Genomic DNA, 25984 nt, shown 5'->3' on the forward strand with positions numbered 1-25984 from the left:
TCATCTATCTATCTATCTATCTATCTATCTATCTATCTATCTATCTATCTATCCATCCATCCTATCTATCTATCTATCTATCTATCTATCTATCTATCTATCTATCATCTCCATCCATTCTATCTATCTATCTATCTATCTATCTATCTATCTATCTATCTATCTATCATCTCCATGCATTCTATCTATCTATCTATCTATCTATCTATCTATCTATCTATCTATCTATCATCTCCATCCATCCATCCATCCATCCATCCATCCAGACATCTATCCTATCTATCTATCTATCTATCTATCTATCTATCTATCTATCTATCTATCTATCTATCTATCTATCTATCATCTCCATCCATTCTATCATCTATCTATCTATCTATCTATCTATCTATCTATCTATCTATCTATCTATCTATCTATCTATCTATCTATCTATCTATCTATCTATCTATCCATCTATCATCTCCATCCATTCTATTATCTATCTATCTATCTATCTATCTATCTATCTATCTATCTATCTATCTATCTATCTATCTATCTATCTATCTATCTATCTGTCAGAATCCATTTATATCACATTTCATAATTGTATAGGTAGAACAACGTGCTATTTCTGGGGATTCTGCCATCTCTCCGAGGGGGGGGGAGAGGATGGTTACTAAAGCGATTTTCAAACAACAGGGGATGTTTTAACTGGGGGAGGGAGGGGGAGAGACAGATCTGGATTGTATCTTCATTTACAACTGAAAAGGAAAGCAATAACCATAAAACCAAGGAGAGTTTCCTTTCCCATGGAAGGACCTGACACCTAGCAACTGACGACAGCCTGACCAAATGGATGAGGGGAGGGGCTGGAATGGGAATGTTTTATATAGGATTGAAATGTAACTTTGTTAGATTCCGTCTTGTATTCCCACAATCGATTCCATCCTAGTAAACATTTTCCTTTTTGGACTAAACTTGCATCCAAGAGTTCTTATTTCCTAAGATGTGGATTGAGGTGGGTCCTGACAGTAGACGGAATCTGCTTTAAGAGTCAACCTGGAAGGGAAAATCTTACCGGGGGACTTTGCAACAAATACAATGTCGGGCGACGAAGCAAGAGAGGAGGGAAGCCCCATGGAGGGGGAGTCTTCCCCCCAAATGGAATCCCAGAGATGATGGGAAGCTGAAGCAGCATATTCCCCCGGGGAAGAAGCGGTGGAGCAGTACGACCGAAAACTCCGGTGGTCGATGGGCGTTGGAAGGAAAAGTGAGTGGGAAAAGGCTTTGGGAGAAACGACCCTGAGGTGTAGTAACCACCAACCGGAATGGAGGCAAGAGATGGAGAGTTCCCTGCACGCCAGCGAGGAGGAGCGGATCCTGGAAAAGGCCATTGATCTGATGAAAGCAACCCTGAGCTCACTGAGGGAGGAGAGAGCTGAGAATCGCAACCGAGGCAGCGCCTGGGGACGCAACTGGAAAGGTAACGGAGGGGATCCAACACCTGAAACCCCGGGGCCGTCCAATGGAACAGGAATTGCTGCCTCAGCAGTACCCCCCCCCGAACCACTGATGGGGACCAGGATGAGGAGCGATACCGGCCATGGCGCAGACAACGCTCCAGCCAAAGACTCCTGCCCCTGGAAGTCAAATTCAAGGGGGAGCCATCACGACTGGGATTTTTCCTAACCCAAGTCCTCAGCTACATGGAAGAGTATGGACGGGACATCCCCAGTGACAAAGCACGCATCCGAATTGTGCAATCTGCCTTGGACGGGACGGCTGCAGACTGGGTGGTGAACTTGCATGACTCCAACGCCCCAGAACTCAACGACTTCAACCGATTCATGTCATCTTTGAGGCGGCGGTTCGAGGATCCTTTGGCTGACCGTAAGGCCCGGGAGAGAATCAAAACGGTGAGGCAGGGCAGGCGAGCAGTGGCTGATTATACCCAAGAATTCCGAGCCATTGCCAGCAAGCTGAACTGGCCAGAAGACATCCTCCTTAGCCACTTCAAAGACGGTCTGAACTACGACCTGTATGACGCTTGCCTTCCTCGAGGAGACCCACCCCACCTCGACGACTGGTACATCCTGGCGGAGGAAGTGGAAATAGACCTACTGAAGAGACACCGCAGAGGAAAACCATGGGGCCGCCTGCCACCCGAGCAAACACGCGAGGGGGAAAAACCACCAGCCACAGCCAAAAAATCAACAGGTTGCTTCAACTGCGGGAGAGAGGGCCACCGTGCTGCAGAATGTCGTTCAAAAGCCCCCCCCCCCCGAAAACCAGAGGCATCATCCTCCAAGAAGCCGGGGAAGCCCCAAGGCAACACAAAAGAATCTTCCATGAAGGGGACAGAGGCTGTAGAGTCCACAATTCCTGCCAGGAACTGGGATTGGACTCCGGCCTGCACCGCAGGGACGGTGGACAACTCGGAAGACAGCTCAGAGGGAGAACCATTGGTAAGTGGACCCCTTCCACCCATACTTAAGACAGTGACTATATTAGCTTCCCCTATGCCTGAAGCAGCCAAAATAAAAGCTCTGATAGACTCTGGGTGCATCCGCTGCCTTATCAGCCCAACGCTGGTGGAGAGATTGAGCATCCCAGTAAGGAGGCTAAAACATCCAATCTCTTTTAGTCAATTAGATGGGACAATAGCAGGGGGAGGACCAGCCACCCTAGCCACTTTACCAATCCACCTATCACTGGGGCCCCATGAGGAGGACATAACGTTTATAGTGGCCCCAGGCATGGAATGCCCAATGATCCTAGGACTGGAATGGCTGAAGAAATGGAACTCCGGGATAAACTGGAGGACAGCAGAACTCAATTTCCCAAAGGGGGTGCAGAAGAACGTAGACTCCAAAAGCACCCCCCCAACCCAGAGGGAGGAGACAGCAGCAGTGGGGAAAGAGAAGGGGTTACCAGAGATACCGGAGGAATACAGGGACCTGGCTGAGGTTTTCAGTGAGGAAAGAGCAGATGAGCTTCCCCCCCACCGCCCCACAGACTGCACCATAGAATTCAAACCTGGGGCAAAACTCCCAAAACCCAGGATGTATGCCATGAGCCCAAGGGAAATGGCAGAAATGGAGAGATTCATAAAGAAAAACTTAGAAAGAGGAAAGTCCATGGATAGACTTTCTCTGAAGAGACCCCTCCCCCCCACTCCTCCGGGTCCTCCCTCGGCTTTGCCCCCCCCTGCGACTGAGCTCCCCCCCCTTAGAGAGCCCGTAACGTCTGAAGGGGGAGAATCGGAGCCTTTGGGTCCTTTGGGCCTCCGGGGACATTTCTCCAACCCTCCGTCGTTTCTTCCCTGGGCTGTCCGGGGTCTCCTTGGGGGTCGGGAGGGGCCCACCAGCCTCTTCTGGGGAAGAATCCGGGCTTGTTGCCTGCTGGATCAGGGCCGCTTTCTCAGTTCCACTTCGGGGGAGCCCAGCGCTTCAGGCCGGGGTCGGGGGGGAAGCGAAACTACAGCACTTCTCCAGCTGTTGGGGGTTGGAAAAACACACAAAGGTCCTCTCTGTGTTTGTGTGTGTGTCGGGGGGGGGTTGTTGAGGGCTTGGGGGGGCAGGAAGAACTCAAGAGAAAATCCAAACCTCGCTGGGGAGACACAAAAAGAGGAGAGGAGTTCTGCTCTGATCAGAGGCTGCCTGGATCTGGGACCCCCTTTGTGTGACTGGCTGTGTAGACACAACTGTGGTGCGGTGGGGGGAGCCCCTCCCCTCCCTCCCCCCTCCTGCTCTGGGGACCCCCTCCTGCCCTGAGAGTTTCTGCTCAAGTGATAGATGTCTCTTTTAATGTTCCTTGATTGTTCCTTCTTTTTAAAAAAATGTGCCTGAACAAAGCCTCTTTGCTGTGGATATGACAGATTTTTGATATTATGGGCCAAAAAGAACTCGGGCACAAAAGAAGTGACTTACGACCGTTTTTCACACTTAACGACCATCGCAGCCTCCCCGCGGTCACCACTTGATCAAAATTCAGACGCCTGGCAACTGACTGGTATTTATGACGGTGGCAGAGTCCCGGGGGCTTCGCGTGACCCCCATTTGCCACCTTCTGACAAGCAAACCTCCCTGGGGAAGCCGGATTCACTTAACAACAATGTTACTCAATTAACGACGGCACAGGTTCACTTAACGACTGTGGCTGAAAAGATCATAAAATGGGACTTAAATTCACTTAACTAGCGACCGAAATGTTGGGTTCCATTGCGGTTGTAAATTGAGGGCTATTTGTATGAACTAGGATAGGATAGGATAAATTGATTGAAGAATAGGATAGAACAAATTGATTGACTGAAAAGCCGAAGAGCCGGCGCTTGTCCGAGGACGTCTCCGTGGTCATGTGGTCGGCATGACTAGACGCCAAAGGCACACAGAATGCTGTTACCTTCCCACCGGAGTGGTCCCTATTTTTCTACTTGCGTTTTTACGTGCTTTCGAACTGCTAGGTTGGCAGAAGCTGGGAGGAGTAACAGGCACTCACTCTGCTACGCGGCACTCGGGATTCGACCCGCCAAACTGCCGATCTTCTGATCGACAAGGTCAGCGTCCTAACCCACTGAGCCACCACGTCCCTTTCAGGATAGGATAGGATAGGATAGGATAGGATAAATTGATTGAAGAATAGGATAGGATAGGATAGAATAGATTGAAGAATAGAATAGATAGAATGGAATAGAATTAAATAATATTAGAATAGAATAGAATAGAATAGAATAGAATAGAATAGAATAGAATAGAATAGAATAGAATAGAATAGAATAGAATAGAATAGAATAGAATAGAATAGAATAGAATCCAGGATAGGGTAGGATAGGATAGGATAGGATAGGATAGGATAGGATAGGATAGGATAGGATAAATTGATTGAAAAATAGAATAGAACAAATTGATTGATTGACAGATAGAATAGAATAGAATAAATTGAAGAATAGACTAGAGTAGAAAGTAGAATAGAATAGAATAGAATATAGGATAGGATAAGATTGGGTAGGATAAGATAGGATAGGATATGATAAATAGATTAATTGAAGAATAGAATAGAACAAAAGGGGTTTTGGGGAGGAGGGCAGGGCCTTCCTGGTGGGGCTCCCCCCATTGATCCCCCCCTCTCTCCCGCAGAGCTGGTCTTCCCCCCCATGGCCAACATCTTCTATGCCAGAAAAGGCTTCAGCCTGGACTTCCTGCTCCGGCCCAAGGGGGCCCCCAGGAAGATGCCCCCCCTGACTCCCCCACCCAGGAGCCTCCAGCCCAGAGAGACGGACATCTGCACCCCCTTCCCAAAGATCAAAGCCACCGGCCGCAGGATCGCTCGAGCCCTTTTCTGAGCGGGGGGGGGAACTCTGTAGGGGGGGCCACGCATGGTGCTTTGACGGGCCAGGCCTGGGGCCCCCACAATAGACACGAAGTGGGGGGGGCAGCAGCATCCCGGGCCCTGCAAGAGTCTGGGGGTCTCCGCTGTTTCAGAGTGTGGGGCTGCTGTGGGGCTGAGCAGGCAGTCCTGGAAAAGGCCTCAGGTGACTCCTTTGCTGCTGCCCCTTTAAGAAGAGTTTCTCTTTGTGTGTGTGTGTCTCTCTGTGTGTGTTTGTACACCTGCATGCCTGTTCAGCAGAGCCTCAGCTGAAGACACAAATATGGTTGTGGGGGGGGGCTGCTAGATCTGGGGCGTCTGGGGATCTTCCCGGATCTGGTGGCCTTGGCTGAGGGCCGAGGAGGATTTGGAGTTAAGCAGATATTTTTTTTTAGAAGGGAATAGAGACGGATGGGACCTCGGAGGTCTTCTAGTCCAGCCCCTCCCCACCCCCCCACCCCACCCCAAGCAGAACCGATGCTATTCCAGATAAGTGACTGGATGTTTGCAGCGGCTGCTGTGAATGGGGGTCTCCGCTGAGTAGGAGGGAGCCGTGTGTGCGCGTGCGCGTGTAATGGCAAGCACCCGTCTAGACGTCTGTCTATCACTCGAGGAGAAACTCTCGGGGCAGGAGGGGGTCCCCAGAGCAGGAGGGGGGAGGGAGGGGAGGGGCTGCCCCCACCGCACCACAGTTGTGTCTACACAGCCAGTCGCACAAAGGGGGTCCCAGATCCAGGCAGCCTCTGATCAGAGCAGAACTCCTCTCCTCTTTTCGTGTCTCCCCAGCGAGGTTTGGATTTTCTCTTGGGTTCTCCCTGCCCCCCCCAGGCCTCAACAACCCCCCGACACACACACACAAACACAGAGAGGACCTTTGTGTGTTTCCCCAACCCCCAACAGCTGGAGAAGGGCTGGGGTTTCGCTTCCCTTCCCCCCCCCGGACAGAAGCGCTGGGCTCCCCCGAAGCGGAACCGAGGAACAGGCCCTGATCCAGCAGGCAACAAGCCAGGATTCTTCCCCGGGGCAGCTGTCCTTCTCCACCCCATGGCTGAGTCTCCGGGTGGGGCGGCCCCCTCGGTCCCCTGCCTTTCCCCCCCAGGAAGAGGCTGGGGGGCCCTCCCGACCCCCGAGGAGACCCCGGACAGCCCAGGGGAGAAACGAGGGAGGGTTGGAGAAACGTCCCCGGAGGCCCAAAGGACCCAAAGGCTCCGATTCTCCCCCTTCAGACGTTACGGGGAGACTCGGCTCTCTAAGGGGGGGGCTCTGATGCCCGGGAAAGAGGGGAGGGGGAAAAGGGGGACCAGCATGGAAGGGGAGGGGCTCAGTTGCAGTGGGGGGGGACCCCGAGGGAAGACTTGGACGAGCCGGATGGGGAGGGTCCCCCCACCCGAGAACAGGAGGGGGAGCCTTGGTGGAGCAGTGGGCTAATGCCTCCTTAAGTAACACCAGCTGCCTGCCATGAGTGCAGGTTCGAGTCCCACCAGGCTCAAGGTTGACTCAGCCTTCCGTCCTTCCCAGGTAGGTAAAATGAGGACCCAGATTGTTGGGGGCAATTAAGCTGACTTTGTAATAATGCCGCTTGGGGGGGTTGTGTGAAAGCCCTAACAAGCTGGCATATACATAGAATGAAGGCTACTGCTAAGCTTGTAAGCCGCCCTGAGTCTTCGGAGAAGGGCGGGATATAAATGGAATTAAAATAATAATAAAAAGCTATGGCAACTTTACCTCCTCTGGAGTCAGGATCGAGTCTTCCGTCCAGGACATGGGGGGGGAGTGGGGAGGGAGTGGGGGGGAGTGGGGGGGGAGTGGGGGGGAGTGGGGGGGCCTCAAACTACCTGCTCTTCATCACTTTTTTCCTTTTGTTTTTCTTTTTGGTCATCAACTTCTGGACACCTTGCTAGGCGACTGGTGGTGCTCGGATGTCGCCACATCCTAAAAGTGGCTGAAAAAGTTGAAAAGCCCTGCACTAGGCTCCCTCTGGGAACTGAAAGGGCATCTAGTCCACCCCTCCAGACACACAGAGAAAAGGAGGCTCTGGTTGGGAATCATGGGGGGGGGTGAAAATGGTAGTCCTCCCTCCCCTCCGGAGCTGGCATAAAACGCCCCCTAAAATGCAGCCCCCCCCCCTTTCTCCGCTTCTCTCTGCGCCGAACTATCTCCTCCATCGGTTGAAGTCAAGGCAGACTCTGCCCGGAGACCGATGACGCTGCAGAAGGGAGAATTCCCATTGGTCCTTTCGCTTTCCTGGCCCCTCCCAATCCCGAAGTCCGAGGAAACCGCCCCTCCCCCCAAGCCAGACCCCCCGATTCCGCCTCTGGGCTGGGAGCCTCCGCGTCTCTCTCCCCTCCCTTTGGGGGCGCTTGTGGGGAGCATCCATGGGCTCCGTTGGGGTCCCCCTTTTGTTGCTGGTGGGGGCGCTGGCCCGGATCCCCGGAAGCGAAGCGGGGAAGGAGACCCCCGGTAAGGAGGGGGCTCGGAGGGGGAGGGGAGGGGCCCTCAGTGTTTCTGGGGGCGAGGAATGGGGCTGGGACCCCAGAAATAGGAAAAGGGGTCGAGGGGAAGAGAGGCGGGAGCCTGCAGGAGCCTGGATCTCCGCGTGGTCTCCGCCCCCTCCCTCGGAAGGACGGAGAAGGGTCGCGCGAAGGCAGCCCAGGTGGGATAAGAGGCAGCCGGACCCCCTCTCTCGCCCTCACCGTGGCTGGGTGGGAGGGGGACCTTGCGGACCCCGAATTAGCGCCTGAGCCCCGAGGTTTCTGGCACCGAAAGAGGAAGGAGACGGAAAGGGAAAGCGAAAGGGGAAACTGAGGCACTTTCAGAGCTGAATCCACAAAGGCCAGCAAAGAGTCTAAGAAAAAAGACGCTTTTTGGCAAAAGTGTTTTTGTAACTTCAGTTTTTCTTCCGAATCTCCTTTTTTTTTAAGGGGAGGGAAGAGGAGACTCTGAATTTGGGGAGGAGACCCAGAACCCCCCACCCCATATCCCCCCATTGCTGATTCGGGACGGGGGGAGGGGTGAACTGAGAGAGAAGAATAAGGGGGGGGGGTCTGAATTGCTCCCCTAAATTGGCTCCCCAAAACTCTCCCTTTAGTGAGGGGGTCTGGAGCCCCTCCCTTTCAGACGGTCTTGGGGGGCTGCAGGGGGCTCTATTTGGGCGGGGGGGGACAGGAAAGAGGCCTCGAAAAGCATCCAGAGGCAGCTTGTGGGGCTGAAGATGAGAGCGAGGGGAGGAAAATGGAAGGGGGGGCTGGAAGGGGGGAGAGCCCAGGAGCATGGGTGTGGGTATCCTTATTGTGCTCCCAAAAGGAAGAGGGAGAGAGAAGCATGGATATTACTTTCCTTCCAGCCCAGAGGGGGGGTCCCTCCGGAGCTGGCAGGAAATGCCCCCCTAAAATGCAGCCCCCCCCCAGACTGAAGGGATTCCCCTCCCCCAACTTTCTCCGCTTCTCTCTCGGCTTCGCACTATCTCCTCTTGTGGATGAACCCAGGCAGACTCTGCCCGGAGACCGATGACGCTGCAGAAGGGAGACTTCCCATTGGCCCCTCCGCTTTCCTGGCCCCTCCCAATTCCGAAGTCCGAGGAAACCGCCCCTCCCCCCAAGCCAGACCCCCCCCCCCGATTCCGCCTATGGGCTGGGAGCCTCCGCGTCTCTCTCCCCTCCCTTTGGGGGCGCTTGTGTGGGGAGCATCCATGGGCTCCGTTGGGGTCCCTCTTTTGTTGCTGGTGGGGGCGCTGGCCCGGATCCCCGGAGGCGAAGCGGGGAAGGAGACCCCCGGTAAGGAGGGGGCTCGGCGGGGGGAGGGGAGGGGCCCTCAGTGTTTCTGGGGGTGAAGAATGGGGCTGGGACCCCAGAACTGGGAGAAGGAGTCGAGGGCAAGAGAGGCGGGATCTCCGCGTGGTCTCCACCCCTCCCTCACAGCATTTCTCTCCGCAGGACGAAGAGGGAGCCCCCCCCCTCCGTGCTTGCCTTAAGGGAGCTTAAAGGGGCATCTAGTCCACTCCTGCAGGCAGAAAGAGAAAGGGAGACTGCGGTGGGGAGTCATGGGGGGGGCAAAAAATGAAGTCCACACACATCCTGAAAACCCCCCTGAAGTTGCAGCCCCCAAGACTGAAAATCTTCCCCTCCCTCCCCTTCTCTGTTTCTCTTGAGAGGGATATTGGGGAGGGGGTCTGAGTTGCTCCTCCAAACCCCCCTTTAGTGAAGGGGGCTGCAGCCCCTCCCTTTCAGGTGGCCTTGGGGGGGCTACAGGGGGGTCTATTTGGGAGGGGGACAGAAAGGAGGCCTAGAAAAGCATCCAAAGGCAGCTTGTGGGGCTTAAGATGGGAGGGGGAGAGAAAGTGGGGCTGGAAGGGAGGGGAGAGCCCAGGAGCATGGGTGTGGGTATCCTTACTGTGCTCCGAAAAGGAAGAGGGAGAGAGAAGTTTGGATATTATTTTCCCTCAGCCGGGGGGGGTCTCTTCTCTGCCCCTATACTTCCTGCCGGTTTGGGGGGGGGGGGAAGAGGCTCCCCCGGGATCCAGCGTTCCCTGCAGACGGAGGGAGGGCTGGACCGGCTGAACTTCTGCCTGCCTTTTCCCACCCTGGGGAGATGGAAGCTCTTTCCCCCCTCCCCCATTTTCCTCCCCCCTCCAGACCCCCCCACGAAGGGGGAATCCCGCTGGGACCGACGGTTCCCCCTCCCTCCTCCAGGGGGCGCCTTCCGGCAGTCCCTCCCCCTCCCCACGTGGGCCTCTCCTCCAGTAGCCGCTGGGGACCATGGGCGCCGGAGTCCCTCCTGACGCCCCTCCTCCTCCCCGCAGCCCATTTCCTGGCCCAGGACAAGCACGAGTGCCGCTTCCTCAACGGGACGCAGCAGGTGAGATACCTGTACAGGTACATCTACGACCGGGAGGAGATCGTCCGTTTCGACAGCGTCCGCGGGGAGTTCGAGGCCGTCACGGAGTTCGGGAAGGGGGTTGCGGAGGCTGCGAACAGGGATAAGCATCTCCTGCAATTAGCGAAGGCCCACGTGAATCGCTTCTGCCGACACAACTACGAGGTTCTCCAGAGCGGCCCCGTGATTGGCCGGAGAGGTGAGTGGGGGAGGGGGGGTTCCATGGGGGGGAGAATGCGGAGACCCCCCCCCGTTTCATTTCATTGATTGGGACTCTCCCAGATAAAGATTTGCCCGTTATTTATTCTCTGCTCTCCGATCTAGGAAATTTATTCTTTGGTATTTATTGATATTTACTGATCCTCCTAAGCCGCCCCCCTCCCTCCCTCAAAGCGGGGGTCTGGTGGGGGTACCATTATAACATCCCCCCTAAATAAAAATGTGTAAAAAATAAATTACCCTTTAAATGTTAGAAATTCTACAAGGATGACAATGAAACATGCAAAAGGAGGGAAGAAATATATTCCTCTCCTTCCCTATCGTCCCACAATCTTCCTTCTCTTCCCCAGGTCCAAAAAACTTCTTTCCGGAATATTATACCAAATATTATATTTTTCTGGGGGGGGGAGTAATCCAGCAAGGTCTCTCTCTTGCCCAGTAGGTAGATAGATTTCAATATAATCTGTATGCTATATAATATTTCAATATATTTTATATGAATAAATCCATAATATTTATTCATTGACTTATCAACTTTTTAAATAAAGGATTTTATTGAATTTTATAGGGTTAGGGATAAAATAGGATCAGGTTAGGGATTAGGGTTTAGGGAGGGGTTGCGATCAACATTGGGATTATCCCCCAATAACATTTTCTATCTTTAGCAAACAGGCTATTGTCCACGTACATACGTTCAATTAACAATAGTTAATATAGTAATAGATATCTGTAGAGAATGTAATAAACGATAAATCAAAAACAGTATCAGTTAGCCAATACATTTCATTTTTCCTACTAATATACATTCAAGATAACATATCACATTCATTTCTCGCTAGTTCATTTTCCTAACCGTTGGTAAAAATGATCCCATGTTCTATAATAAACTGAATCTTCTTTCTCTTTAATCTCTAACGTCAATCTATCCATTTCTCCACATTCTAAGATTTTCTTAATTAAAACCTCTTCAGTTGATAAGTTTTCATTTTTCCAGCATTGGGCAAATGCTATTCTAGCTGCTGTCAGTACGTGCAATATTAAATATTCATTCTCCTTCTCGTAATTAGGTCCTCATATTCCTAACAAAACCAATTCTGGCTTAAATTCTGTCTTTAGTCATCTTTTCCAACCATGTCTGTGTTTTAACCCCAAACTATGTTTTTAAACATTTTCCGTAATCTTACTGGTGTCATATGCCATCTGTAAAACATTTTATACAAGTTTTCTTTATATGAGACTGCTTTAGTCAATCTGATATTTCTATCCCATAGTTTCTGCCGGTCTTCCAAGTCTGTAGAATATCCAAAGTTTTTTGCCCAAGTAATCATTGTTTCTTTTACTTGTCCTTCTTCCATCTTTAAATTGAGCAGAAATCTATAGAGTTTCCTAATCAAGTTTTCATCTCTTTTTAACAATGTTTGATTGAATTCTGTCTGTTCTTTATGGAATCCTGTTCTCTTTATCTCTTTTGAATCTGCAAATATGGCCCCCATGCTAAATCAATACCTTCTCGTTGTAAATCTTCTCTATCTTTCAATTTCCCTCCGTTATCCAAGATATCTTTCTAAGTCAACGACTTTGTCATAATGAATTAAATTTGGGTAAGCAAAAGCTTCCATTGTTGAAAGCCATTCAGGTAGCTTCCTATAGATTTTCTTCTTTATTCTTTCCCATCTGAAAGAAGTAGATTCCTTGTAAGGTGGCTTTGAAAATATCTGAGTGTTTTATTCCTCCCGTATCAAGTTTTAAAACCATCTCTCTCACACACAGAGGGACTTTGCATGGCACACACATAAAATATAAAACGACCAAAATAGTATATATAATTTAAGATTTAAAAGGCAGGAATCAGTAAAATCAAGTGATAATTTAATTAATTTCTTGCTGCAATTTGCTTTGTTCTGTTCCCTCCTGTGTCTCCCCCCCCCGTGTCCCTCCTCCCCCTCCTCCCCTCCAGCCAAGCCCACAGTCTCCATCTCCTCCACCAAGCTGGACACGGCTTCCCCCCACACCATCCTCCTCTGCACCGCGAGGGGCTTCTACCCCGTGGAGATCGAGGTCCACTGGCTGAAGAACGGGCGGCCGGAGGAGGAGGGCGTGGCCTTCGGGGAGGAGCTCCAGAACGGAGACTGGACCTACCAGCTCCAGGTGATGCTGGAGACCCAGCCCCAGCGGGGGGACGTCTACACCTGCCAGGTGGGGCACGCCAGCCTGGAGGCCCCCATCACCGTCCAGTGGGGTGAGCCCCTCCCCTCCCCTCCCTCCCCTCCTGCTCTGGGGACCCCCTCCTTCCCTGAGAGGGGGAGAGAGGCCCTCCCTGTGGGGGAAGCCAGGTTGGACCTTCCTGGGGGTGGGAAGCTGGCCCTGATCCTCCTGCTCAGGGGAGGCTCCTTCTCCTTCCCCAGAGCCCCGATCCTCCAACTCGGCCAGGAGCAAGCTCTGGACGGGGATTATGGGGGCCCTGATCGGGGTGATCTTCTTTGCCACGGGGCTCTCCCTCTACCTGAAGAGCAAGAAAGGTGAGTCTGGGGGCTGGATGAGAGGTTGTGGGGAGGGGACCATCCAGGGGGGGCTCTCAGCAAGCTTAGCAGAAGGCAAGGAGCCCCCCTTGGACATTTGCTTGGGAAATTCTGTTCTTTGAGGGTCTGCTGTATAAGCGAGCATGCTGCAACCTATTATGGGCTATTGATGGGGAGGGGGAGCCCCTGAGTCCTCCAGCCCATGAAGAGTTCTGATTGGCTCTTTTTCTCCTTCCAGCAATTCCCATCCAGCCTCCTGCAGGTGAGTTTCTCCTCAAGTTACAGATGTTTCTTTAACATTCATTAATTGTTCCTTTTTTAAAAAAAATGTGCCTGAACAAAACCTCCTTGCTATGGATAACAGAAATTGTTGAAATTTTGGGCAGCTTTTCCTTACAGAGACCTGAAAATGCATTGGAATCAAAAACAAATACAAACACACCACAAATAGTAAAATATTGACCAGGTTTTTTCCAACGTGGTGGGCGGGGAGGACTCCTCTTTTGATTAAGTGCCGCAATTATGTCATTTGGGGAAAATTCCATAAGTCCCGGGAAATGAATTGCTGGTCTTTTGCATCCTTTTCCTCCCTGAAATGGGGGTGGGGGTGGGAGATTTTCCCTCATTCTGCCCCTGCCTATCAACCACCCCCCTGCAGTGTGGGTCTGTCTGGGGGGGGTTGGTAAAAGAGAGGAATAATAAGTTATTTTCACTTTATATTCTCATTTTCTCCTTTTCTCTTTTTCTCTACAGCCCTCATGAATTAATCCTGCCATCTTTCCTGCTTCTTGATGGAAAAGGAATTTTTTTTTCAGTAGCTGATGAATTTCTGGCTTTTTTGCAACCTCTAAAAAATGGAGGCTCAAGATTTTAGATTAGGGAGAGGAGGACAATGGCAGCCTGGAGTTTCTCCTGCTGAGAGGCCCCCCCATCTTTCTTTCAGGGCCTCCCTTTCTTCGGAGGGAGGGGTGGAGACCATCTAGACTGACCCCAGGGACTCTGGGCCTGCCTGTCATTCCAGACACCCAAATCTCTCTCTGCTTTGAATCCACAGCAGCTTCATCTGCATCACTCTTTCTCCGAATCCCTTCCCTTTGCTGTAAACGAATAAACATTGTAGGAAAACCCTGGAATTCCTCCTTCCTTCCTCTTCCTCCTTCTCTTTCCTGCCCCTCTTAAGGGGGTCCACCATTCTCCCCTCCCCCTCCCCAGATTGAGGCCTCCACTGCCTCAGCTTTTGGTCCCAAGCCAGAACGGTCTCGGAAGGAGGATGGAGAGATCCAGGGAGCTTCGGGGTGGGGGGGGCTGTAGATATCCCAGACCTACAAAAGACCTTTTTTATTCCTATATTAAAAATTACAAGGTTCTCCCTTCCTGTCTCCAGTGATGATATTTCTGCAAGTGTAAAATCTGCTTTCCTCTGCCTGCAAAAGACCTTCTTTGAAAAAGTTCAACACTTCTGCCTTTTCCCCAATTAGTAATCGATTAAGTCACATTCCTGCATTCAGTTCTACCTAATCTGCAATTGTAAGGCCACATTCCTACATTCCATCTCTGCCTCTGGTGATAAAACTCTTTTCTTATTTACAACCACATTCCTGTCTCTGATTCACATGTGTATACAACAAAGACTTGTTTCATTTAAATTGCCCATGCCTCAAGATATATAGTTTTCTGTCTCCTGAAATTGTCTCTGTTTCAAGATTATGTCTTTCAAGTCATGTCTTCCTGTGATAACCTTTTGTCTTCCCTGTTAGCATTTGTATTTAGCCCTGTCTCCTGCAATTATCTCTGCCTCAAGTTATGTCTTCCTGCAATAATCCCTGTCAACTTTGTTAACATTTGTATAAGATAGCTATGCATTATTGTTTCCTGTAATGACCTTTGCCCTCTTCATTAGCAGTTCTCTGTTAGCATAAACTATGTTTTATTATTTCCTGTAATGACCTTTGCTTTCTTCATTAGCAATTGTATACCATGAGCTATGTTCCCCTTTGACCTTCCATGAGTGTTTTTTCCCCCCTCCCAAATGAAACAGCCTAATAAAAGAGGGTCGCCAGAACTGTTCTGGGGCATAACATCCACCCCGGGCACTTCTGTGCTCCCTCACCTTGAGCAAACTTGTGTTGGTGCCTCAGTCTGTCCTAGGACTCTGCCTCTGAACTATCCGCAGTTCCCAAGTATGACCGTTGGAATTTCCGGCATACTGGGTCGGTGGTAAAGGGCAAGATCCTTCCTTATTCAAGGTGTTCACCCTTGACGAGGGTCCCTCTAAATTCTCACCCCTGTTACGGGGCTCTAAGAGTTGAGGCCAGAACCCTGACCGGTCGCTCATCGCAACAACTGGGGGCTCGTCCATTGGATCGCGGCTTCAACTCCACAGCACGACTCCTGTCCAGGCGTGTGCTGCCTGCATTCCCTGTTCTCACGCACCTCGGAGAAGGCTTCACATCGTGAGTAAACGGGCTCTCCAATTTCCAAAGTTTCGTCAGGTCATAGGGACGAACTTTTTAATATAATGCAGAAGGCTAATTTTGTTCAAAAACACAATGGCACCATGGTCCATCTTGTAGGAAAGAGACTTTTAACAAAACTTTTACGATATATTAACAAAAATTGTCTGGCTTATCCGGAATCAGGCACTTTGTCTGTTATAACCTGGGAAAATCTAGGTAAATATTTTCACAGTCATCCCAGGGTGCCTGCTGACATTCTGTCTGCATGGCAAGCAATGATGGCAGCATTAAAACTCTTGCCATCTCCTTTAGATCTAACATCTTCTATCTCTAAACCTCTTGATCACTCTTCTGATCTTCTGCCTTCATCCGTGCCACCCCCACCCTATGAAAAATCAGAGAAACTTCCTCCTATTGCTGTGCATGTCCTCCCCTCTGCTCTGCCTCCGGAGAATCTTCCTTTTGCCTTTTCTCTTTGCCCTGCTGTGCCTGTCTCTCCCTCTGACAAAGAGGAAAAAGCCTCTGAGCTTCTTGCCATTTCTAAACCCCCCCTCCCCCCTTCCCTCCTCCTCCTTCTCCAAATCTCTCTCCTCACTCAAGAGGCACCTTTTGTTCACTCTATGCTTATGGCTCATGCCTCCGGGACATTTCTTTTCCTCTTAATGATTCTCTTTTTCATTAAGCCTTTTCAGTTTCTCCACCTCCCCCTCCTTATGAGGAAGATTTGTCATCTTGTTATCTTGTTAATTTTTTGCCGCCACCAGCAGCCGGAGGTTCACCAATATGTACATGTGAGAGTGTTAGCCCTCTAAATTGCAGATTTTATTGTTGTAAAAGCCATGGATGATGTGTGAGAGTAAATGCATGTAAAGGAGAGCAAACTATTTTTATTTATTTTATTTTTTTTTTGGTGGTGAGATTTTTGTAAAGTTTCTTTTACCCCCCCCCCCAACCCTACTCTGTTACTTTAAGAGTGAGGAAGGGAGAGACAGCCAGAAGAAGGGGGGGTGGCTGGTCCTTTTAACCATTTTTTTTCTCTGCTTAGAATTCCAGTCTGAGAAAGGGGGGTGGATGTGAAACTTGATGCCCACTCTTGCAGTTTCAGCTTGCAATTTTTTTTACTCGAAAGAGGAGAGATTCTTTGTTGGAGAAGTTTTTGGAATTCTTTGAGTTTTAGTTAACCATCACCCAAAAGAAGTTTTTGGAATTCTTTGAGTTTTAGTTAAACATCACCCAAAAGAAATTACTCTGATCTTTTTGTGGAGTTGTTTTTTGTTTTTGTTTTTTTGTTTTTGCTGTTTTTGTGTCTGTGTGCAGGACACATTGATAGAAGGTGATATCTGGGAGAATTTCCCTCCCTTCATCAGCACTAGCCTGTGGATTTTATACCTTACAACAGGCTCTAAGATTGTTAATACAGGAAAGGAGGAACATATACACTGACTCCAAATATGATTATTGAATCTTCAATACTTCTGGAGAAGAGAAATGTAGAGGATTGATTAATAGCTAAGAGAAACAGTTGGCTCATGCAAAAGTTGATAGAAGCTGGAAGCAAAAAAGACAGAAGTTAGGCCAGAATGGCAGAAGGGCAGTGAATGAATAGATATAGAAGGGAGAAACAGAAAAGTGGTTTTTAAGTTGGTTTGCACAGATTTGTGAATTGCATGCATGAATTGTATGCCTTAACACAAGCCTTAGAATGCTGAAGGAACAAGAATGTACTATAGAAATATGGATAGGGAGAAACATGGGAAGTAGAAGAAAGTGAGAGGTAGATGTTGCATGATGGGAGTCGGATGTTGCTATTGTTTAACCAATTGAAAATTTTGGAGTGGATTCATTTATCCCATACGCCCAAAGTTTCTGTTTTAACCAGAGAAGCACAATTAGCTCAATTGATTTTTAAAATCCGTCACCGAACGAAAGCTTTGATTGGGCTGGAGATAGACACTCTTTTTGTGCCTATGTCTTTGCAAATTTGGGAATCATTTTTTCAAACCTCAAGTGAATTGCAATTTTCCTTAGCTGATTGGCATGGCAAGGTTTCTTGCCACCCACCACCCGATTATCGTTTGCAAATTGTTCGCACTGTACCCATTGACTGGTTGTCACCCTTGTCTCCTCATCCCCTACATTCGGCTGTTACAGTTTTTGCAGATGGGAGCAAGGAGTGTGGCGCCTGTGCCTGGTTGGAAAATGGTCAATGGATAACCAAGCAAACAACACCCCAGCGGTCAGCTCAAAAAGCTGAACTGGCTGCTTCAATTTTTGCTTGTCAACTTTTTTCCTTTCAACCTTTGAATCTTATTGTGGATAGCTTTTATGTTTATCACACAATTCAAGTGATTTATGGATCTTATTTATCCCCATCCATTCAACCAGATTTGTTACAACTCTTTTTTTTTTAACCTTGTAAAATTTGCTTTTTGAACGCCAACATCCTGTTTTTGTTGCTCACATTCGTAGTCATCAGCCTTTTCCAGGTTTTTTGCAAGAGGGAAACACTGTTGCAGATCAGGCTGCCTCCGGACCTTCGGCCTGTTCTTTGCAACCCCTCACCCCCTGGGAAAGTCATTCATATTTTCATCAAAATTCCAAAGCTTTGCAGAAGCAGTTTGGCATCACCACTGCAGAGGCAATTGCAATTCGCCAGCAATGTCCAACCTGCAGCAAACAAGCCACTGCAATCCCTATGGGTGTCAATCCAAGGGGATTGGAGCCTTGCCAAATTTGGCAAATGGATGTCACACAATATGCACCATTTGCCCCATGGAAGTATTTGCATGTTTCAATTGATACTTTTTCAGGATTCATCATGGTTACCCCCCAATGGGGAGAAGCCACCAAACATGTCATTAATCATTGTATTCGGACCTTTGCAGTGCTGGGATGTCCAAAAGAACTCAAAACAGATAATGGCCCTGCTTATAGCAGTCAAGCCATGGCAGAATTTTGTCATCATTGGCAAATCACACACAAATTTGGAATTCCATATAATAGCCAAGGCCAAGCCTTGGTGGAATGGGTTAACCAAACCTTGAAACATGCTTTAGATCACTATAAAAATCAGAACAGGGGAAAACGAAACCCCAACCTCCCAGCAATGCGAGAAAGTCTTAATCTTTGCCTCTACACTCTAAACTTTTCTAACTTGACTGGCTATCCCTTAACCACAGCTGCAGAGCAGCATTTTTCTTCTTCTTCTTCTTTAGATCTCCCTAAGCCACAGGTGTGGTATCGCCAACTTCCAGACCTAACTTGGAAAGGCCCCGCAGACCTTATCACCTGGGGCAGAGGCTACGCTGCAGCTCAACTGCCAGACAAAGTGCTGTGGATCCCAGGTCGCTACGTTCATCCGTATCATGCCTCCACAAACACAACTGCAGAACCCATTAAAGATGACAGCATGGTTTGTGACTTTTTTCAGCTTTAACACCACTGACTGATGCCGCTAAAACACAATTCCATCTGAAAGCTAACCCCAGACGTCAAAGTCTTGCCGCCTCTCACACCTTTGACATTGCTTCCAGTCAAAAATGGCTCTTTTCACACTGTTTTTGCCCATCGCATGGACCCAGAAGGAACAACCTGTTGTTAACAACGAGTCTACTATCATCATCTATGTGAACTCTGTAGCTCATGTTCCTGTCCAAACTTGAAATGGTTTCAACTTTCAGGAATTACTTGGCTCCTGGTTTCCCAAAGTACCTGGTTTACAAGCTATTGTAGCTTTTATTAGTATGATTGTATTAGGATGTATTATTTTACCTTGTGTCTTGCCTATTTTTATCAGAAGTATTACTAACAGTATTTCTTTGATTGTGCTTGACTCCATGGCAGAATTATACTTGGTATCAAGGAATGTTTAACTTCTCTCGCTGGCTGACCACCCTTTTCTCAGCCATAGCTGGTCCTTTAATTTTATTATTACTTGCATGTGCAATTGGCCCATGTGTTATGGGTAAACTTTTAAATTTTCTACAACGAAGGCTGAGCAGCATTAGCGATGACATTCTGTTGATGAAACACACTATTGACAGTGAATACAAACACCCTCTTTTAGAATTCACTTCTGACCCAGAGACTGATGCACCCTCACACCAGCACTCTTTGAAAGGAATACTGGCGCCGGCACAGGAGTTGTCGGAGGATTTCTCTTTTTCCAGCGTAAGTATCCTAGAAGAGAAAGTTTTGGATTTTGAGGGGCCTTCTCAGTAATTGGCTTTAAAAAAAAAACAACAGAAAAAGAGGAGTTGTAGATATCCCAGACCTACAAAAGACCTTTTTTATTCCTATATTAAAAATTACAAGGTTCTCCCTTCCTGTCTCCAGTGATGATATTTCTGCAAGTGTAAAATCTGCTTTCCTCTGCCTGCAAAAGACCTTCTTTGAAAAAGTTCAACACTTCTGCCTTTTCCCCAATTAGTAATCGATTAAGTCACATTCCTGCATTCAGTTCTACCTAATCTGCAATTGTAAGGCCACATTCCTACATTCCATCTCTGCCTCTGGTGATAAAACTCTTTTCTTATTTACAACCACATTCCTGTCTCTGATTCACATGTGTATACAACAAAGACTTGTTTCATTTAAATTGCCCATGCCTCAAGATATATAGTTTTCTGTCTCCTGAAATTGTCTCTGTTTCAAGATTATGTCTTTCAAGTCATGTCTTCCTGTGATAACCTTTTGTCTTCCCTGTTAGCATTTGTATTTAGCCCTGTCTCCTGCAATTATCTCTGCCTCAAGTTATGTCTTCCTGCAATAATCCCTGTCAACTTTGTTAACATTTGTATAAGATAGCTATGCATTATTGTTTCCTGTAATGACCTTTGCCCTCTTCATTAGCAGTTCTCTGTTAGCATAAACTATGTTTTATTATTTCCTGTAATGACCTTTGCTTTCTTCATTAGCAATTGTATACCATGAGCTATGTTCCCCTTTGACCTTCCATGAGTGTTTTTTCCCCCCTCCCAAATGAAACAGCCTAATAAAAGAGGGTCGCCAGAACTGTTCTGGGGCATAACATCCACCCCGGGCACTTCTGTGCTCCCTCACCTTGAGCAAACTTGTGTTGGTGCCTCAGTCTGTCCTAGGACTCTGCCTCTGAACTATCCGCAGTTCCCAAGTATGACCGTTGGAATTTCCGGCATACTGGGTCGGTGGTAAAGGGCAAGATCCTTCCTTATTCAAGGTGTTCACCCTTGACGAGGGTCCCTCTAAATTCTCACCCCTGTTACGGGGCTCTAAGAGTTGAGGCCAGAACCCTGACCGGTCGCTCATCGCAACAGGGGGCATTAAGGAGAAAATGGGGCAAACTCAACTCTCCCAAAATATTGGTGTCTCAGGACACACCTGCACCCACAACACACAGACACACAGAGAGAACCCTCCCCAAGAAGCAGCAGAGGAGGCGGTGGGGGGCTGGGGAGGAGGTGGGGGGCTTCAATCACCCCAGAGGCCTTTTCCAGGACTGCCCACCTGGCCCCACTGCTACCCCCACAGCCCTTCGTGCCTTTGGGCCCAAAGTCCCCTCCCTCTGGGCAGGAGAGACGCGGAGAACAAGGTTTCTTCCACAGTTTGAGGGACCCCCGCCGCTTCATGTCCTGGGTGGAAGACTAGATCCTGAGTCCACAGGACGTATGTTGCCATAATTCCCCCCTCCTGTTCTGAGGGGAAGACCCTCCCCATCCTCTTCCTCCAAGTCTCCCATCAGGGTCTTTCTCCCAATGCAACTGAGCCCCTCCCCTTCCATGCTGGTCCCCCTTTTCCTCTCTTCCCTTCCCTCTTTTCCACCCATCAGAGCTCCTCCCCCCTTAGAGAGCTGAGTCTCCCCGTAACGTGAAGGAGGAGCATTGGAACCTTTGCAACCTTTGGGCCTCCAGGGATGTTTCTCCAGCCCTCTGTCGTTTCTTCCCTGGGCTGTCCGGGGTCTCCTTGGGGGTCGGGAGGGGCCCCTCAGCCTATTCCAAGGGGTGGCAGAGGACCGAGGCATCGCTCCACTTGGAGACTCAGCAACGGGGTGGAGCCAGATAGTCCCTGAGCTGCCCTGGGGAAGAATCTGGGCTTGTTGCCTGCTGGATCAGGGCCAGTTTCTCGGTTCCGCTTCAGGGGAGCTCAAGGCTTCAGGCTGGGGGCGGGGAGGGGAAGGAAGCGAAACTCCAGCACTTCTCCAGCTGTTGGGGGTTGCAGAAACAAACAAGGTTCCTCTGTGTGTTTGTGTGGGGTTGTGTTGAGGGCTGGGGGGAGGTAGGAAGAACTCAAGAGAAAATCAAAATTTCTCTGGGGAGACATGAAAAGAGGGCAGGAGTTCTGCTCTGATCAGAGGCTGCCTGGATCTGGGTCGCCCTTTGTGCGACTTTGTGTATACACAACTCTGGTGCAGTGGGGGGAGCACCTCCCCTCCCCCTCCTTGCCTGGGACCCCCTCCTGTCCTGAGAGTTTCTCCTCAAGTGATAGATGTCTCTTTTAATATTGGTTAATTGTTCCTTTAAAAGAAATGTGCCTGAACAAAACCTCCTTGCTGTGGATACAACAGATTTCTGAAATTTTGGGCCAAAAAGAATTCGGGCACAAAAGAAGTGAGCTCTTCCACACTGGGATGTGGAAACCCAATAGAGGGTCAGCCGAAAGGGACTCAGATGCCTCTACACAGCAACGCTCAAAGTACGAGGAATAAGCAGGGAGAACTCGAAAGCCAAAGGCAGGTCTGTCCTTGTTGCAATTCCTGAAACTTAGTGGGATGAAACCCAGGACTGGAAGGCAGAACTAAAAAGATTTAATGTGGAGGAATTGAGCAGCGGCTGTCCAGATGAAGTGGGAGACGCTGACCCAAATTTGTAGTTTTAATTCAATAAGTATATTTAGCATCTATATTTACAGCAGATAAGATAGTCAGGCCTATCACTCCATCCTGAGGTAAATCCTGAGGTAAATCACAAAAGAGCAGACAGAGCACACAGAAGAAAAAGGCGGGAGAAAAGGGAAATGCCCCCTTTACAGCGATCAATCAGAGCACAGATTGCCTCAGGCAGGACCCCGCCCTCACTCAACTACAAGGCTGTGTTCTGCACCATTGTACCCTTTCCTCTTCCAGCTATTAAATTTAATATTTTAACATTTAAAGTGTTCAAAAGAAACAGACCTGATAAGACTTTGGTTTTGTCGATTAGCTAAACTTGTCATTGTATAAATGGCTAGTTATACAGTAATATATAAAAGCAAAAAGTTGAGGTTGGATTGTTTATTTAATTAGTCTTGTACTGTGCTAAAAAGAGTCAGATGTCAACGCCTTTTTTTCTCTCTTTTTCCCTCGCGCCTCACACTTTCTTTTCCCTTCTCTTTCTCCTTCCCCTAATTTCCCATTTCTGTTTTTCTTTGTTTTTTATATATTAAATAAAAGAAGCAAACAAACCAATAAGACAGAAACAGACCTAATTAAAGAGGAGGTGCAGTTGCACAATATATATATAAAATAACCACACCGCTATGGAAACGCAAGAGAGCAAAGAGGAAAATCTCCTTGAGTGCATTTGGGTTAACGTGAAAGGGGGAAAGACGGACAGAGCCAGGGGTGTGTATATGGTAACCCCAAAACTAAACGGAGAAAACAGATGAACTTTTTCTTAATTCGCTAGCCATGGCATGGAGGAAGCAGACCACGATAGCAATGGGGGACTCTGACTGCCCTGAGCTCAACTGGGGGAGAAGCTCTGCATCTAATGGGGGATCAAGCAGGATCCTGACGGACCTCGCAGAGAACTTTGTCTCCCCGAAAGTGGAGAAGGGACCTCTAGGATCAGCCCCGCTGGACTTCAGTCTCCCTCAGAGTCCCAGGCTGCCTTAAAAGAGGGACAGATTATTTCACTCGTTTTGATGTTTTGATCGGTGTGTCACAACACGAAGGGATTTGGAAGATGAAATCCACCCTTTATACTAGGAGGAGTAAAGAAGAAGCAGCTCCTTCTTTGGAATCTTGTTTCGGATAGGCTCTTTTCAAGAACTTTTGGAGAGATTTTTTCGGATTATCTAGAGAGGAAAAGCTCTCTGTCACCAGGTGAAAATCCCTCCCTCTCCAAGGCTCTGATCTCAGCAACTGTGCAAGGCCAGTCCTGGGCCAGTCCTGGGATGAAGCGGTCTGGAAATCCCAGGATCTCTCTCTCTCTCTCTCTCTCTCTCTCTCTCTCTCTCTCTCTCTCTCTCTCCTCTCTCTCCTCTCTCTCCTCTCTCTCCTCTATCTATCTATCTATCTATCTATCTATCTATCTATCTATCTATGCCAATATACTGTCCATCCATCTCTCCTTCTTCAGTATTGAGAACTTTTACAAGGAAGAAAATCCGATCAGATCCTCTTATCCATCCTGTCCACGTCCATGGGTGTGGATATTTTTCTTCTTCTGTTTGGGCAAAACGTTTCCTTCAACTCCCATCCGGAAGAACGGAGTTAACCTCAGAGTCTATTGATCCTTAGGACGGATGAATGAATGAATGAACCTTTATTATCAAAGGACAAGATGTATACATTGAGATTGGCTGAGCCCCCCTTCGTTCCCCCCCACACACACAACTCACGGTGACAACAAACCCACCACCTTGTTACACCATGTGAGCTAATTGCACAACACTCCGGCCTCGCAAGTCAGTCATACATAGAGTTATTTCCCCCGTTCAGGAGCCTGACAGCCCATGGAGAGAAGCGGCTGGCGATACTCCTGTATCTCCTCCCCGACGGTGGGAGAGTAAAGAGGTCCCGACCAGGGTGTAAGTCGCCCCTGAGGATTTTCCTCACTCTTCCAAGGCAGCGGGCCCTGGCGAGGTCATCCAGTGGTGTCAGGGGACAGCCCACGATGTTTTGTGCTCGGCTCACCACCCTCTGTAATATCTTCCTCTTTATAGTAGGCCAGTAAAAGAGGGTCCTTAGCCGTTGTTCTACCCTGTTCTTCCGCAAGACCCTGAGGAAGTGGAGTCTCTGTTGGGCCTTTCTGGCCACCTGGTTGCATTGACTTTCCGGGTAAGATCCTCACAGACTCCCAGGAATTTAAAGGAGGAAACTCTCTCCACACAGCCCCCCCCCATGTAAAGTGGGGCAGGTTCCTCTCTTTTCCTCCGGAAGTCTAGCACCATCTCTTTCGTCTTGCCGATGTTCAGGTGCAAGTTGTTCTCTAAACACCACAGGGATAGTGTTTGTCCCTCCCCCCTGTACGCTGTTTCAACTCCACCCGTAATCACTACGGGGGGGGGGGGGATTCTTCTCCCCATGAAATTCCCTTCCTGCCACGATCCTGGCAGTCAAAGTGTTGAATTCATTGGCACACAGCCAATGGCAGGAATTGAGCCTCTATCCTGCTCACAATGTAAATTATCGGTAAGACTGATTGAGCTTCAATCCTTTCACCAGCCTTGAATCTAATCATCCACCTTTTCTTTCCTCAACGTCTTTTCAATGTCAGGGAGTTGGTTCATGTTTATTTCGAATTAAGAGGAGAAATTTGGGAAGGCGTGAAAAGCTGCCTGTATTTGGAAGCGATATTTCTATTCAGAAGAAGTTTTGTACGAACACACACACACACACACACACACACACACACACATACACGAAAGCCGGGAGGGTTGGGGAGACAAACCCACTCAGAACTTCCTGCGCGTGAAGCTAACCGCTGGTGCTGTTTTGGGGTGGGGTGGGGGCTTGAGACGAGGGTAGAAGAGGAGAAACTCACCTGCAGGGTGAGACCCCCCCTCCTTCCGGTGGGGGTCTCCTCCCCCCCTTCGATTCCGGGGATGCGGCCCAGCGCCCCCCCCCCCCAGCATCAGCATCAGGCTCCTGCAGTCTGACGCTTCTCTTGCCCTCGACCTCTTTCCCCACTACTGGGGTCCCAGCTCCTTCCCCCCCTTCCCCAGGGACATTGAGGACCCCTCCCCTCTCTTCCCCCCCCGCCCTGTTGCCCCACTTACCGGGGATCTCCTCCCCCCCTTCGCTTCCGGGGATCCGGGCCAGCGCCCCCACCAGCACCAAAAGAGGGACCCCAACAGAGCCCATGGATGCCGCCCCAGAAGCGTCCCGAAAGAGAGGGGAAAGAGACGCGACCACCCCCAGAGGCGGAATGGGGGGGTGGATGTGGATTAGGAGGCGGGGGCGTTTTCCTCCAAGTTTACCATTGGGATGGTCCAGAAAAGCGGAGGGACCAATGGGAATTCTCTCTTCTGCAGCGTCATCGGTCTCCGGACAGAGCCTGCCTTGACTTCACCCGACGGAGGAAGATAGTTGGGCGCAGAGAGAGAAGCGGAGAAAGTGGGGGGGGGGGAATCCCTTCAGTCTTGGGGGGCTGCAGCTCAAGGGCGGGGGGGGTTTCAGGCCAGCCCTGCAGGGGAGTCTCTGGACTTCCGTTTGCCCTCCCCCTTGATCTGGCGGGGAGTGGGGCTGCAGGGGAAGGCAGAAGGGGGGCGCTTGGGGGGTGTCTCTGAGCGGGCTGACTGGGGAGCTCTCGGGCGCCTTCAGACACACAGACACGCGTTCTCTGGCCCGCATTAAAGAAGAGGCCAGATCTCCGTCCTGGGTGGGACTGC

At 49.5% G+C, this 25984-nt stretch overlaps 1 protein-coding gene across 1 annotated transcript; it reads left to right on the forward strand.

Moving 5' to 3' along the window:
• Nucleotides 1-7724: 7724 nt before the first annotated feature.
• On the forward strand, nucleotides 7725-13726 carry LOC310633203 (DLA class II histocompatibility antigen, DR-1 beta chain-like; the record flags this gene model as incomplete). Its single annotated transcript, XM_083350885.1, has 6 exons — nucleotides 7725-7809; nucleotides 10148-10420; nucleotides 12398-12679; nucleotides 12846-12959; nucleotides 13198-13221; nucleotides 13713-13726. 6 exons carry the CDS (start codon nucleotides 7725-7727, stop codon nucleotides 13724-13726), a joined length of 792 nt encoding a protein of 263 aa, XP_083207011.1.
• Nucleotides 13727-25984: the final 12258 nt, after the last annotated feature.

Source organism: Vipera ursinii, assembly GCF_947247035.1.
Source record: "Vipera ursinii genome assembly, chromosome: 2".
NCBI classification, from domain to species: Eukaryota; Metazoa; Chordata; class Lepidosauria; order Squamata; family Viperidae; genus Vipera; species Vipera ursinii.